Source organism: Chrysemys picta, chromosome 3 (genome assembly GCF_011386835.1).
Source record: "Chrysemys picta bellii isolate R12L10 chromosome 3, ASM1138683v2, whole genome shotgun sequence".
In the NCBI taxonomy this organism is placed as follows: Eukaryota; Metazoa; Chordata; order Testudines; family Emydidae; genus Chrysemys; species Chrysemys picta.
Genome location: NC_088793.1, coordinates 6,544,190 through 6,557,698, shown reverse-complemented (window position 1 = coordinate 6,557,698; position 13,509 = coordinate 6,544,190). Strand labels below are relative to the sequence as shown.

Here is a 13,509-nt window from a genome sequence, read left to right as displayed (position 1 = left end):
GCCAATGGGTTGGGAACCGGGTCAGCGCTGGGAGGCAGCGTGCCGAGCTGCCCTACCGAGACTGTTGCATGCAGGGATGCTGGGGAGGGGGGAGCTGCCCCCGAGATGAGAGCACCCCACCCCACCCCCCCGGCGCATCTCACCGTCTGTGTATCTAATCCCATGCGCACGCCTATGAATGTAGGTAATCCACCCCCCTGACAGATCGTAGGTAGGTCGACAGAGGAATTCTTCCTTCAACCTAGTTCTGTCTACATGGGGACTGAGGCTACATCTACACTACAGGGGGGAGTCGATTTAAGATACGCAAATTCAGCTACGTGAATAGCTTACCCTGCTGTGAGGACCGCGGCAAAATCGACCTCCGCGGCTTCCTGTCGACGGCGCTTACTCCCACCTCCGCTGGTGGAGTAAGAGCGTCGATTAGGGGATCGATTGTCGCGTCCCAACGGGACGCGATAAATCGATCCCCGAGAGGTCGATTTCTACCCGCCGATTCAGGCGGGTAGTGTAGACCTAGCCTCAGATCGCTTAACTATGTCTCTCAGGGGTGTGGACTTTTCACATCCCTGACAGATGTAGTTAAGCCAACCTAATTGTCTAGTGTAGGCCCATGCCATGTATTTCTTGTACCCAGTAGGGTGCAGGGCTGCTGCTAGTAGGTCAGGCTCTTGTACCAGATACAGCCTGGCTACAAGGCTTCCTTTATAGACAGAGATGCCAGACATGTGTCCTCCAAGACCGTAAGATACCTTAGTGCACTGCTGGCTATAACTGTTACCAGCTCAGATAAGGTATGTCACATACCGTGCCAAGCAGCCGCTAAACAGGATAATACAGTTTAGGATTCCATCGCAGAGGGAGGGCGGGGTCCAAGTGTGTAGGGAAGATCCTTCCCTGTGGTATGGGAGTGCCTGGCCTGCTGCGAAGTATTAACTGCATCAGAGCTGTTCCAAAAACAACAAGGAGTCTGGTGGCACCCTAACAGATTTAGAGCCGTTACAAACTCTCGTAAAAGTGCCAGGCTTTGTCCGTGTTGGGGGTTTGCCCCAATTCCAGCTGTTGGGGTAGCTGCCCCGGTGCAAAGCCCTGGTGTAAAAAGGGGAAGTCACCCCAAGCCATGATTTTCACTGGTGCAGCTTAGCCCATGTTGTAGCTAGCTACGTGCGGATAGTTACCCCAGTTTGTTTTGTACCCCCTTGTGGAAGACTCAAGAAGCTTGATACTAGCAAAGATGTAACAGCCTTTCCAGCAGGGGGTCAACTGCACCAGTGCAAATAGCGGGTTTGTGTTTCTGCATCTCAGGGGTTGCATTGGTGCAGTTTCACTGCTGACTGGATTTGGTGCAAATTCCCAGTGTGGATACGGTCTGAGCATCCCACGTAATAAGAAAATCGCTGTGGAGCTGTGGAAGGTGTAAATACCGCAAGCTAATGACTCAGGTGATTAAACACAAAGCAGATCAGTTAAGAACGTAACCCTCATTTTTATTCCCCCTAGGGCAGTTCTTGTGATAATTACGCCTTGCAGTGTCATCCTCAATCTTCGAATCTGAATGCGTCCTGGTTTCAAAAAGCACTAACAATCCAGTGTCAACCAGAGCTCGGTAGTAACTTTGAAACTGGTCTGCTAGAATGTTGCACAAAAGACCTGAATCCTCAGGTAAGATGATATACTCTGAAACCATACCCTTGCCGTGAACATTGTTACATGTAGAGCACTGGTCTCCAATCCTTTTAGGCACAAGATCACTTTTTTTGAATTTATGTGCAACCCAGGATCTACCCTGCCCCTTCCCTAAGGCCCCACCCCGCTCATTCCATCCCCCCGCCCTCCGTCACTCGCCGTCCCCCACACTTTCACTGGGCTGGGGCAGAGGGTTGGGGTGCAGGAAGGGGTGTGGTCTCTGTGCCTGGGCCGACAGGTTTGGAGAGTGGGAGTGGGCTGCGGGTTGAGCCTGGGGCAGGGCGTTGGGATACAGGAGGGAGTGAGGGGTGCAAGCTCTGGGAGGGAGTTTGGGTGTAGGAGGGGCTCAGGACTGGGGCAGGGGGATGGGGGGGCAGGAGGGGATTTGGCATGCAGGAGAGGGTATGGGATGCTGGCTCTGGGAGGGGTCTCAGGGCTGGGGCAGGGGATTGGGGTGCGGGAGGGAGTGTGGGCTCTGTCCGAGGGTTCAGAGTGTGGGAGGGGACGCCGGGTTGTGCCTGGTGCAGCGGGGGGGTTGGGATGCAGAAGGGAGTGAGGGGTTCAAGCTCTGGGAGGGAGTTTGGGTGTAGGAGGGGGATCAGGGCTGGGGCAGGGGGTTCAGGATGCAGGAGGTGGTACAGGGTTCTGGCTCCAGGAGGGGACTCAGAGCCGGGGCAGGGGGTGCAGGAGGGGGTGTGGGGTGTGGGCTCACGCCGGGCAGTGTTTACCTCGGGCAGCTCCCAGTCGGCGATGCAATGGGGCTAAGGCAGGCTCCCTGCCTGCCCCGGCCGCACGCCGCTACCGAAAGCAGCCGGCATGTCCCTGGGGGCAGGTACGTGGCTCTGCCAGCTGCCCCTCCCTGCAGGCACCACTCCCGCAGTTCCTATTGGCCACAGTTCCCTGTTCCTGACCAATGGGAGCAGCGGAGCTGGCGCTGGGGTGGGAGCAGTGCGTGGAGCCCCCCCTGCCCCTCCAGGGGCCACAGGGACATGCCGGCCGCTTCCGGGAACAACACGGGGTCAGGGCAGGCAGGCCTCCTGCCTTAGCCCCACTGCGCCACCAGACTTTTAGCAGCCGAAAATCTCCCGGGTTGGCTGCAGAAGCCTCTGTGAGATCGAACCCAATTCTGGGAGACTCCCAGCAAAACTGGGAGAGTTGGCAACCCTAACTGATCCTGAGATAGACTGTCAGAGGCCCCACGATCGACCAATCGATCGCAATCTACCAGTTGGTGACCACTGATGTAGAGGAACTGATCCCCAGGTGGTGTAGCTCGCCCTACACTGATTTACACCAGTGGGAGATCTGGCCCAGGATCTCAGTGTTAACCCTGTGCTCTCACTTGCTCATAACTCTGAAATGGGAGATGTTCCCTGCTTGGCCGGAGCCCAGAGGGAAAAGCTGGAGGTCTGAGGAAAGTCTGTAAAGCCATTTTGAGAACGGCTACACTGGAATAAAAGACCCGGCCCAGGTCAGCTGACTAGGGCTCAGGGGCTAAAAATTGCTGAGTAGATGTTCGGGCTTGGGCTCTGGGACCCTCCCCCCTCACGGGGTACCAGAGCTCAGGCTCCAGCCCAAGCCCAAATGCCTACAGAGGAAATGTACAGCCCTGCGGCCTGAGTCAGCTGACCCAGGCCAGCTGCCAGTCTTTAATTGCCGTGTAGGGACCATGCCATGTCTATCCAATTCAGCTGAGAGGTGCTGAGATACCACAGTGATGGGTGCCAGTGCAAAACCTCTAAGCCCAGTAGGGAAAAACAAAAAAGTGATCTGTTTCTGTCAGTCTTAAGCTTTGCACAGAGCAAGGGCTGAGCTGCTAAAGTCAAATCAAGGTTGAAACCTGCTTACGATCCGGGCTAGATCCTCAGCTGGTGCAAATTGGTCTGGCTGCATTGAAGACAGCAGAGCTGTGCCGAGTTAGCTGAGGACTTCGCCCCTGACATTTGAACTGTTTTCAACCCCGTTTCTTAGTAAAACTTGTTATAGTTAAGGTTGTTATAGTTAAGGTTAATGATTGCACCCAGGAGTCCCAGGCATTGACCAGAACCCAATTGTGCTAGGCGCTGTACAAATACAAAGAGCAAAACAACAGTCCCTGCCCCAAAGAGCTGACAATGTAACATAAGGCAAGAGACAATAATAGAAATGGACAGATTGGGAAGCGCGATGAGACAATATTGTCTCATGAGAGGCTGTGGTTCCAGCACAGCAGCAGCCTATCCGCTGTCAGGTTTTTGCAGGCATTCCGGCACAGCAGAGCGCTAAGGAGGGCTTTGAAGGTGGTGTGACGGGGTTTACAGACCCCACCCAGAGACAGAGAGAGTAAAGGAGCAGTACTGGACAAAGAGCCCCTCCCCTTAGCAGCTGCGGAGCAGGCTCCAAATGGGGGATCTGCTGTAAAGGGGACCCTGACAGCCAAGCGTGGTTGAGGGGAAGAGTGAAGGGGAGGCCGTCTGAAGGGAGGAAGCCAGTTTGCTGTTTCTGGGGACAAAGCAATGCACAGGAGAGGGTCTGGACTGTGGGTAAGAGCCAACCAGGAGCATAGGGGTCTCACCATTTTCCCTTCCTCGCTCCCTGCTGAGGGGAAATAACTGGACACTAGGAAGGGGAATGCCTGTTTGGCTGAGTGAGCTGCTGAGACTGAATGAGAATGGCCTGCTGGGGGGACAGGGGGCAGTGGGATACGACCATGCCCCAAACTGAAAGAGATCAGGAGGTAGGAAGCAGCCCCGGAGAGGTTGGCCAGGTGCACCAGGAAGAAGCAACCGAGACATTCCATGCCTCTCCCTCTTGGTCCCTGGGCTGGGACCTAGTGGAGAGGGAGGGCCCGGGGTCCCCTCCCTTCCCCACTACCTCTGTCCAGGAGAATGCCACTTCACTGGGAATTGACGGGCTGCAGCTTAACAGTTAGTCCTGATGATTGCCAGCCAGACTTGCCCCTGTGGCACTCCAAGTACAGTTGTTCTCCCATACACAAATTGCAAGTCAACCACACACAAGCACACAGGACTAAGGGGGTGAAAGGATGGTTGAACCATGGCCTACCAGCCTGTGAGTGAAACCTGCTACAGGTGGTGTCATGTTCCTCTGGTATCTGGACTGGTGATCTGCTAGGTCATGCCAATCCTCGACTCTGGGAGTCAGCCTTACCCTGCTCTGCTGTGAGAACCCCCAGTCCCAGGCTGTTCACGCACAGCCTCTAGAATGTAAGCTGCTCCCAGCTACATGAGTGAGCACTTTTGGCCAGCCGCTGCTTGGATTGTGCAACCAAATGATACTAGCCAATATCTCCAGTCCCAGACACAACCCTAGGAACCTCCGTCTTGCAGTGTCCAATTATGCCCGCTGGATGCTGCAAGGTTATATGAGTTGGTCAATTTAACAAATAAATTGATATGTATCTGTAGATGGAAGTGGAAGAGAGAGAGAATGGCAAACATCTCTCCCTTTTATCCTGTTCTTTCTTCCCTCTTGGCTCTGCCCCCCCCCCCTTCAGAGTCAGGTGAGCATTACCTCTTCATAGTCCCAAACTGACCAAGGGAAGGGGGTGACTCACTCAAGAGTCCAACAGATCCTTTGTTGCTGCTTAGGCCAGTGTCCTTTGCTCCTGTGAGGCTGGGCTGGGTTTGTCCCATACCTGCCCTGATGAGGTGTGAACTGCACCTCTGCTTCTGGAGAGTTTTGCCTGGGCTTGTTTTAAGCCATGAGGACACATTTTCAGCCTCATGACTATATACATGAAATTACAATCTATAACCTTATTATACAACTATGCTCAGTGCATCATGAGCCTTCTGAAGACAACCGTCATGACAAACTTTGCATTGGATACCACACAATCGTATTATAAGGATGAACATGTGGGTGCAGGGTGGTCCCCCAAGGTACAGGGTGTCACAGGTGGATAATGAGGTAGTTTTGCAGATGTTTACACAGAGCTTCTCCCAAGCATAAGGGGCAACATGGAAGGAAGGGGCTTGTTTGGAAATTTAACAAGTTGGCGATGGAGGCTGGCCTCATGGGCCGATCAAAAGCCGGAGTCAACTTTTCAATACTGAAAGAGGACCAAAGAATTCTAGACCAGTCAGCCTAACTTCGATATCTGGAGAGATACTGGAACATCTTATTAAGCAATCAGTTTGTACGCACCTAGAGGACAATAGGGTTATAAGAAATAACCAGCATGGATTTGTCAAGAAGCCTTCATACCAAACCAACCTAATTTCCTTCTTGGACAGGGTTACTGGCCTAGTGGATGGGGGGAAGCTGTACACATGATATATCTTGACTTTAGTAAGGCTTCTGATTCAGTACCTTGTGACATAGTCATAAGCAAACTAGGGAAATGTGGTCTAGATGAAATTACTATCAGGTGGGTGCAAAACTAGTTAAAAGACCGTACTCAAAGAGTAGTTATCAATAGGTTGCTGTCAAACTGAGAGGATGTATTGAGTGTGGTCCCACAGTGGTCATTTATTAGTCAATATTATTATTAATGACTTGGATAATGGAGTGGAAAGTATGATTTAAATCTGTGGATGACAACAAGTTGGGATGGGTTGCTGGTACCTGGAGGATAGGATTAGAATTCAAAACAACCTTGACAAATTGGAAAATTGGTCTGAATTCAATGAGACGAAATTCAGTAAAGACAACTGCAAAGGACTTCACTTAGAAAGAAAACAGTGAAATGCACAACTACAAAATGGGGCATCACCAGTTAGGCAGTAATATTGCTGAAAAAGATCTGGGTGTTCCAGTGGATCACAAACTGAATATGAGTCAACAGCGTGATGCAGTTGTGAAAAAACGGGAGTGTTGTAAGTAAGACACGGGAGGTAACTGTCCTGCTCTACCCCGCACTGGTGAGGCCTCAGCTGGAGTCTTGTGTGCAGTTCTGGGCACCATGCTTTAAGAAAGACGTGGACAAGCTGGAGAGTCCAGAGAAGAACAAGAAGAAAGATAAACAGTTCAGAAAATCTGACCTGTGAGGAAAGGTTAAAAAAATGGACCTATTTAGTCTTGAGAAAAGAAGCCTGAGGGGGGATCTGATAAGTCTCCAGATATGTTCAGGGCTGTTATAAAGAGAAGGGTGAGCAATCATTCTCCATATCCACTGAATCTAGGACAAAAAGTAAATGGCTTAATCTGCAGAAAGGGAGATTTAGGTTAGATATTAGGAAAGCTTTCTAATTGTAAGGAGAGTTAAGCACTTTATCATTTGTTAAATATACCTAATGCTACAGAGAAGGTAAGGTCAGAGAAATGCACTTTGCACATGAAGCAGTAACTGGTTAGGTTTGTGATGGTCTTCAGTTCTTGGGTGATTCCATTTCACGGTCCTGGAGCACCCCAGGGAAAGTTCAGTCTGCTGCACAGACGAGGTTTGATCGTATAGTTGAGAGTTCCATTGGGCCAGAGGAGCGAAGTTACAGACCACCACGGTCTTCATCACAGAGCTTTAGAGGGTCTGTTAGGTATCTTGGGACCAGGCCATGGAGCGTCTTCGAGATAAGGACCAAGACCTTAAACTTGACAGGGCTTCATGCACAAGTCCATGGGGCTGGATCTAATGCATCCAAGGATGATGAGGGAGTTGGCTGATGTGATTGCAGAGCCAATGGCCATTATCTTTGAAAACTCGTGGTGATCGGGGAAGGTCACAGATAACTGGAAAAAGGCAAATATAGTGCCCACCTTTAAGAAAGGTAAGAAGGAGAATCCGGGGAACTACAGACTGGTCAGCCTCACCTCAGTCCCTGGAAAAATCATGGAGCAGGTCCTCAAGGAATCAATTTTGAAGCACTTGGAGGAGAGGAAGGTGAACAGGAACAGTCAACATGGATTCACCAAGGGCAAGTCATGCCTGACCAACCTGATTGCCTTCTATGATGACATAACTGGCTCTGTGGATATGGGGAAAGCGGTGGATGGGATATATCTTGACTTTAACAAAGCTTTTGTTAGGATCTCCCACAATATTCTTGCCGGCAAGTTAAAAAAGTATGGATTGGATGAATGGACTATAAGGTGGATAGAAAGCTGGCTGGATTGTCGGGCTCAATGGGTAGTGATCAATAGCTCGATGATAGTTGGCAGCCGGAATCAAGCAGAATGTCCCAGGGGTCAGTCCTGGGGCCGATTTTGTTCAACATCTTCATTAATGATCTGGATGATGGGATGGATTGCACCCTCAGCAAGTTCACAGATGACGTTAAGATGGGGGGAGAGGTAGATATGCTGGAGGGTAGGGATAGGGTCCAGCGTGACCTAGACAAATTGGAGGATTGGACCAAAAGAAATCTGATGAGGTTCAACAAGGACAAGTGCAGAGTCCTGCACTTAGGATGGAAGAATCCCATACACTGCAACAGGCTGGGGACTGACTGGCTAAGCAGCAGTTCTGCAGAAAAGGACCTGGTGATTACAGTGGACGAGAAGCTGGATATGAGTCAGCAGTGTGCCCTCGTTGCCAAGAAGGCTAACGCCATATTGGGCTGCATTAGTAGGAGCATCGCCAGCAGATTGAGGGAAGTGATTATTCCCCTCTATTCGGCACTGGTGAGGCCACATCTGGAGTATTGTGTCCAGTTTTGGGTCCCACACTACAGAAAGGATATGGACAAATTGGTTAAAGTCCAGCGGAGGGCAATGAAAATGATTAGGGGCTGGGGTACATGACTTATGAGGAGAGGCTGAGGGAACTGGTCTTATTTAGTCTCCAGAAGAGAAGAGTGAGGGGGGATTTGATTGTAGCCTTCAGCTACCTGAAGGGGGTTCCAAAGAGGATGGAGCTCGGCTGTTCTCAGTGGTGGCAGATGACAGAACAAGGAGCAATGGTCTCAAGTTGCAGTGGGGGAGGTTGTAGAGATGTCAAAGACTGACTGGTGTGGACCTCCTGCTGGTCGTCCTGGGAATTAGCTCTTTTCCAGCCCTGGAGCGCCCTCTGCCGACCTGTGGCTCACCTGCCTCAGGCCCCCGTGTCCCTCCCGGACCCTGGTGCCCTTTATCTCAGGGTTCTGCCCGAGCAGTAGCCACGCTCTGGGTCTCCCCTCCCAGGTGAGCCCCCCTCCCCTCTACACCCACCTTGCTACTGCCAGTTGTCATCTAGCCCCCTCTCACTGGGGCAGACACAGTCACGGCCACTCATCATCGGCAAGGGGGTTGGACCAGCTGCCTCTGCCTGTCTCTGGGCCGCCCCTCTGCAGCCCCAGTGCCTCCTTTGGCCTTATCCAAGGCCTCGGCCTGGGGAGTTGCCAGGCTGGAGCTCCCCAGCTCCTCTTGCCTTTCCCCAGCATTGCTCTGTGTCCGGGACCCTGCTCCCAGGCAGCTAGATGAGAGACTGACTCAGCTCCTCCCTGAGCCCTTGTAACAGGGCCAGGTGTGGCTGCTTCCCCAATCAGCCTAGCTTTTCCACCAGAGCGGGGTAACTGCCCTGCTACACACACACCCCCTCAAAATCCCCACCCCTGGGGGCAGGGGGGACTCTTCCCTTGGGCTCCCTGAAGCTGCGCCTCTAGGGCCCCCCGCTTCTTTTCCACCACCTCCCACACTTTGGCCATTTCCCCGGTGTTTGTCTGTGCCTTTCGGCGGGCCTGCTCCGCTGCCTCCAGCTGCACCCGCAGGTCTACATCCACCCCCCTGACCCTCCAATTTTAGGGTCTGGGTCCATTGGTGGCCTGCTCTTTTACCACCTGGGTCCCGGCCTCTTGCTGGGCCCACTCAGTCTCAGTTTCTTTATTTGCAACGAGCTCGGCAACAGTCTGGGTCCTGACCTCTCACTGGGTCCCCTCCATCCCCTCTGCCTCTGCCACCTGCCACCTCTCATGGGTGGCCCAATGACCGGCCAGACATTATTCCTGCCGCCTCCATCTTGTCCAGTTTCGCCCCTACCAGGTCCCCAGGCACCTCCTTCAGCCACCCCTCAGTTTCCTCGAGGGGGCAGTGCCTCTTAATGCGGGCCGGTGTATGGCAGCCCCAGCAGGCTCCCCGCCTCTTTGCTGCCCTGGGCCTCTCCTGGTCCATCTGGGGTCCCACCCTCTCGCTGGGACTGACCTGGACCTTCCGCCTCGGGCCTGGGCACGTCCACTGCATGTGCCCTCGTCGCCCACAAGCCCACATGTCTGTAGCTGCCTGGGTTCCCTCACCCGGCGGACTGTCTTCAGGACTTGCCCGTCTCTGCTCGGGGTGAGGCGCCCTACCCCTACCCCAGTAGGGACAATCCCTTTTTAAGTGTCCCCACCTTTTACAGGCATAACAAGCCCTACATTCCATGCCCAGCCTCCGGGCCCTGGTGCTGGGCTTCTCCTCAGGTTCTCGGCGGTTCCTCCTGAACTCTCGCCTCAGCAGTCTTAACACTGCCCTCCCGCCAGCTGCCCCAATTGCTCCTGGGGGGCCCACTGCACCTCCCAGAGTCCCTCTTGGGTCTCCCAGATCCCATGCAGCAGGGATCCCCTTTGCCTCTGGGGGTCGTCAGCCCCCTTTCGCCAGGGCGCTGACGCCTGTCCCCAACCAGGGGTAGCACCTGCGGCCTCCGCAAAAAAAAAAGCCCCACTATACCCAGGCTCCATCATCCCTTCCTGTAGCTCGGCACACCTTGCCTAGTCCTCACAGTCAACTTGTATCAGGGGTGGAGCGGTCGGGCCTGCATTCTCCACCACGTGTAGCAAGGTCGAAGCCTTTTTCTACCGGAGTGGGGTAACTGCTCCGCTACAGAGGTCAAATTGTATATTAGGAATCACTGTTTCACTAGGAGCGTGGTGAAGCACTGGAATGGGTTACCTAGGGAGGTGGTGGAATCTCCATCCTTAGAGGTTTTTAAGGCCCGGCCTGACAAAGCCCTGGCTGGGATGATTTAGTTGGGGATTGGTCCTGCTTTGAGCAGGGGGTTGGACTAGATACCTTCTGAGGTCTCTTCCAACCCTGATAGTCTATGATTCTATGGGAAGCTAATTTAGGGAACGGAGAACAGGAATTATCAGCTCGTGGTAGCATGCGTAACTGAGGCAACCTAAATGCTGAAGGTTTCAGGCCCAGGTTTATTGCATTTCTGTAGTCCAGCCAAGAGGTGACAAAGGCATGAATAACTGCAGCCAGATCTTAGCGTGTGTACAGCACCTAGCGCAGTCTCGGCCTCTAGCAGTACTGTCATGCAAATAACAATGCTGGGTTTATACCAGTAAATGGGTCAGTGTCGCCGCATGCCATATGTACTGAACCTCGGGTCTTTTATTAGTGAGCCTTGTAGCTGGTGTCCATCTCTAGCGCAGTCACACTAACGAGAAGGCCCTTTTAATCTGAAAAGGTGCTGAGGGGGAAGATATAAAGGAATCACCTGCCAAGAAAAAGAGGAGTTTGGACACGTATCGAGCATTCGTACCGAAAGAGCAAGAGTTCCTGAAAACCTGTAAGTATGAAAAACTTCCCCCAGTCCCAGCTGATACTGGGGAGCTGTGCCGGGATGTGCCTGAAATACACAGGGCTTTGGGGAGAGAGGACTGACTCCAGTTTTGCCAGCTGTGGTTGAGGGTACAGAAGCTGCTCTCCCTCCCCAGGGCTAGGGTGCAAGGCTGCACCGGCCCATGTTCATGTGGCTACTCTATGGCACTTGCAGCAGGGGGGATCAGGGCCACAGGATCCCATGGAAGTTGTGATGCGTCTCAGGGCACACAGGGCTGTGAGTCACCTTGTTGCCACCTGCTTCCAGTGTGAGGGAGTCTTTTGCCAGGTGGGCGTTAACGCTATAATACAACCAGCCTGTCAGCCACTCAAACACTCTCCTCTGGGTTACAGCAGCCCTGCTTTGCCCTGCAGGCTGACAATAGACACATGCCAGCCCACAAGTGCCTTCAAAGTGTCCCACTGGTCTCTGGATACCCACAGAAATCCCAGATCCTCTGTTCCCAAAGGAACAATGTATCCCAGTTTTACCTTAGCCCACCGCTCCTGTACCACGCACAGCTCTTGAGTTCAATTATAGAATCATAGAATATCAGGGTTGGAAGGGACCTCAGGAGGTCATCTAGTCCAATCCCTTGCTCAAAGCAGGACCAATCCCGAGACAGATTTTTATCCCAGTTGCCTAAGTGGCCCCCTCAAGGATTGAACTCACAACCTTGGGTTTAGCAGGCCAATGCTCAAACCACTGAGCTATCCCTCCCCCCCTTAGGGCCCTTCCAAATTCACGGACCATTTTGGTCAATTTCACAGTCATAGGATTTTAAAAATCATACATGTCATGAATCTGAAATTTCACGGTGTTATAATTAGAATCATAGATTCTAGGACTGGAAGGGACCTTGAGAGGTCATCGAGTCCAGTCCCCTGTCCTCATAGCAGGACCAAATACTGTCTAGACCATCCCTGACAGACATTTATCTAACCTACTCTTAAATATCTCCAGACAGTTAGGAACCACCCTGACAGTTAGGAACTTTTTCCTAATGTCCAACCTAAACCTCCCTTGCTGCAGTTTAAGCCCATTGCTTCTTGTTCTATCCTTAGAGGTTAAGGTGAACAAGTTTTCTCCCTCCTCCTTATGACACCCTTTTAGATACCTGAAAACTGCTATCATGTCCCCTCTGTCTTCTCTTTTCCAAACTAAACAAACCCAATTCTTTCCGCCTTCCTTCATAGATCATGTTCCCAAGACCTTTAATCATTCTTGTTGCTCTTCTCTGGACCCTCTCCAATTTCTCCACATCTTTCTTGAAATGCGGTGCCCAGAACTGGACACAATATTCCAGTTGAGGCCTAACCAGCGCAGAGTAAAGCAGAAGAATGACTTCTCATGTCTTGCTCACAACACACCTGTTAATGCATCCCAAAATCATGTTTGCTTTTTTTGCAACAGCATCACACTGTTGACTCATATTTAGCTTGTGGTCCACTATAACCCCTAGATCCCTTTCTGCCGTACTCCTTCCTAGACAGTCTCTTCCCATTCTGTATGTGTGAAACTGATTGTTCCTTCCTAAGTGGAGTACCGTGCATTTATCTCTGTTAAACTTCATTCTGTTTACCTCAGACCATTTCTCCAACATTTCTCCAATTTGTCGAGATCATTTTGAATAATGACCCTATCCTTCAAAGCAGTTGCAATCCCTCCCAGTTTGGTATCATCTGCATAGAAGATTAGGGTTGGAAGAGACCTCAGGTGGTCATCTAGTCCAACCCCCTGCTCAAAGCAGGACCAACACCAACTAAATCATCCCAGCCAGAGCTTTGTCAAGCCGGGCCTTAAAAACCTCTAAGGATGGAGATTCCACCACCTCCCTAGGGAGCCCATTCCAGTGCTTCACCACCCTCCTAGTGAAATAGTTTTTCCTAATATCCAACCTAGACCTCCCCCACTGCAACTTGAGACCATTGCTCCTTGTTCTGTCATCTGCCACCACTGAGAACAGCCGAGCTCCATCCTCTTTGGAACCCCCTTCAGGTAGTTGAAGGCTGCTATCAAATCCCCCCTCATTCTTCTCTTCTGGAGACTAAACAATCCCAGTTCCCTTAGCCTCTCCTCATAAGTCATGTGCTCCAGACCCCTCATCATTTTTGTTGCCTTCCGTTGGACTCTTTCCAATTTTTCCACATCCTTCTTGTAGTGTGGGGCCCAAAACTGGACACAGTATTCCAGATGAGGCCTCACCAATGTCGAATAAAGGGGAACGATCACGTTCCTCGATCTGCTGGCAATGCCCCTACTTATACAGCCCAAAATGCCGTTAGCCTTCTTGGCAACAAGAGCACACTGTTGACTCATATCCAGCTTCTCGTCCACTGTGACCCTAGGTCCTTTTCTGCAGAACTGCTACCTAGCCATTCGGT

The 13,509-nt window shown here is 51.9% G+C and overlaps 1 protein-coding gene and 1 long non-coding RNA gene across 3 annotated transcripts in view; one reads left to right on the top strand and one right to left on the bottom strand.

The window, feature by feature from the left end:
* LOC135982137 (uncharacterized) overlaps positions 1 to 13,509 on the bottom strand; it is a 530,422-nt gene that overhangs the window by 375,561 nt on the left and 141,352 nt on the right. The window lies entirely within an intron of this gene.
* Positions 1 to 13,509, top strand: part of LOC101950004 (nuclear GTPase SLIP-GC) — a 113,554-nt gene that overhangs the window by 29,096 nt on the left and 70,949 nt on the right. For both annotated transcript variants that reach the window (XM_065587427.1, XM_065587426.1), the window contains 2 exons: positions 1,501 to 1,662; positions 10,991 to 11,092. In XM_065587427.1, coding sequence (XP_065443499.1) covers positions 1,635 to 1,662; positions 10,991 to 11,092 — 130 coding nt within the window. In that variant the 5' untranslated portion in view covers positions 1,501 to 1,634. The remainder of the gene's footprint in view (positions 1 to 1,500; positions 1,663 to 10,990; positions 11,093 to 13,509) is intronic.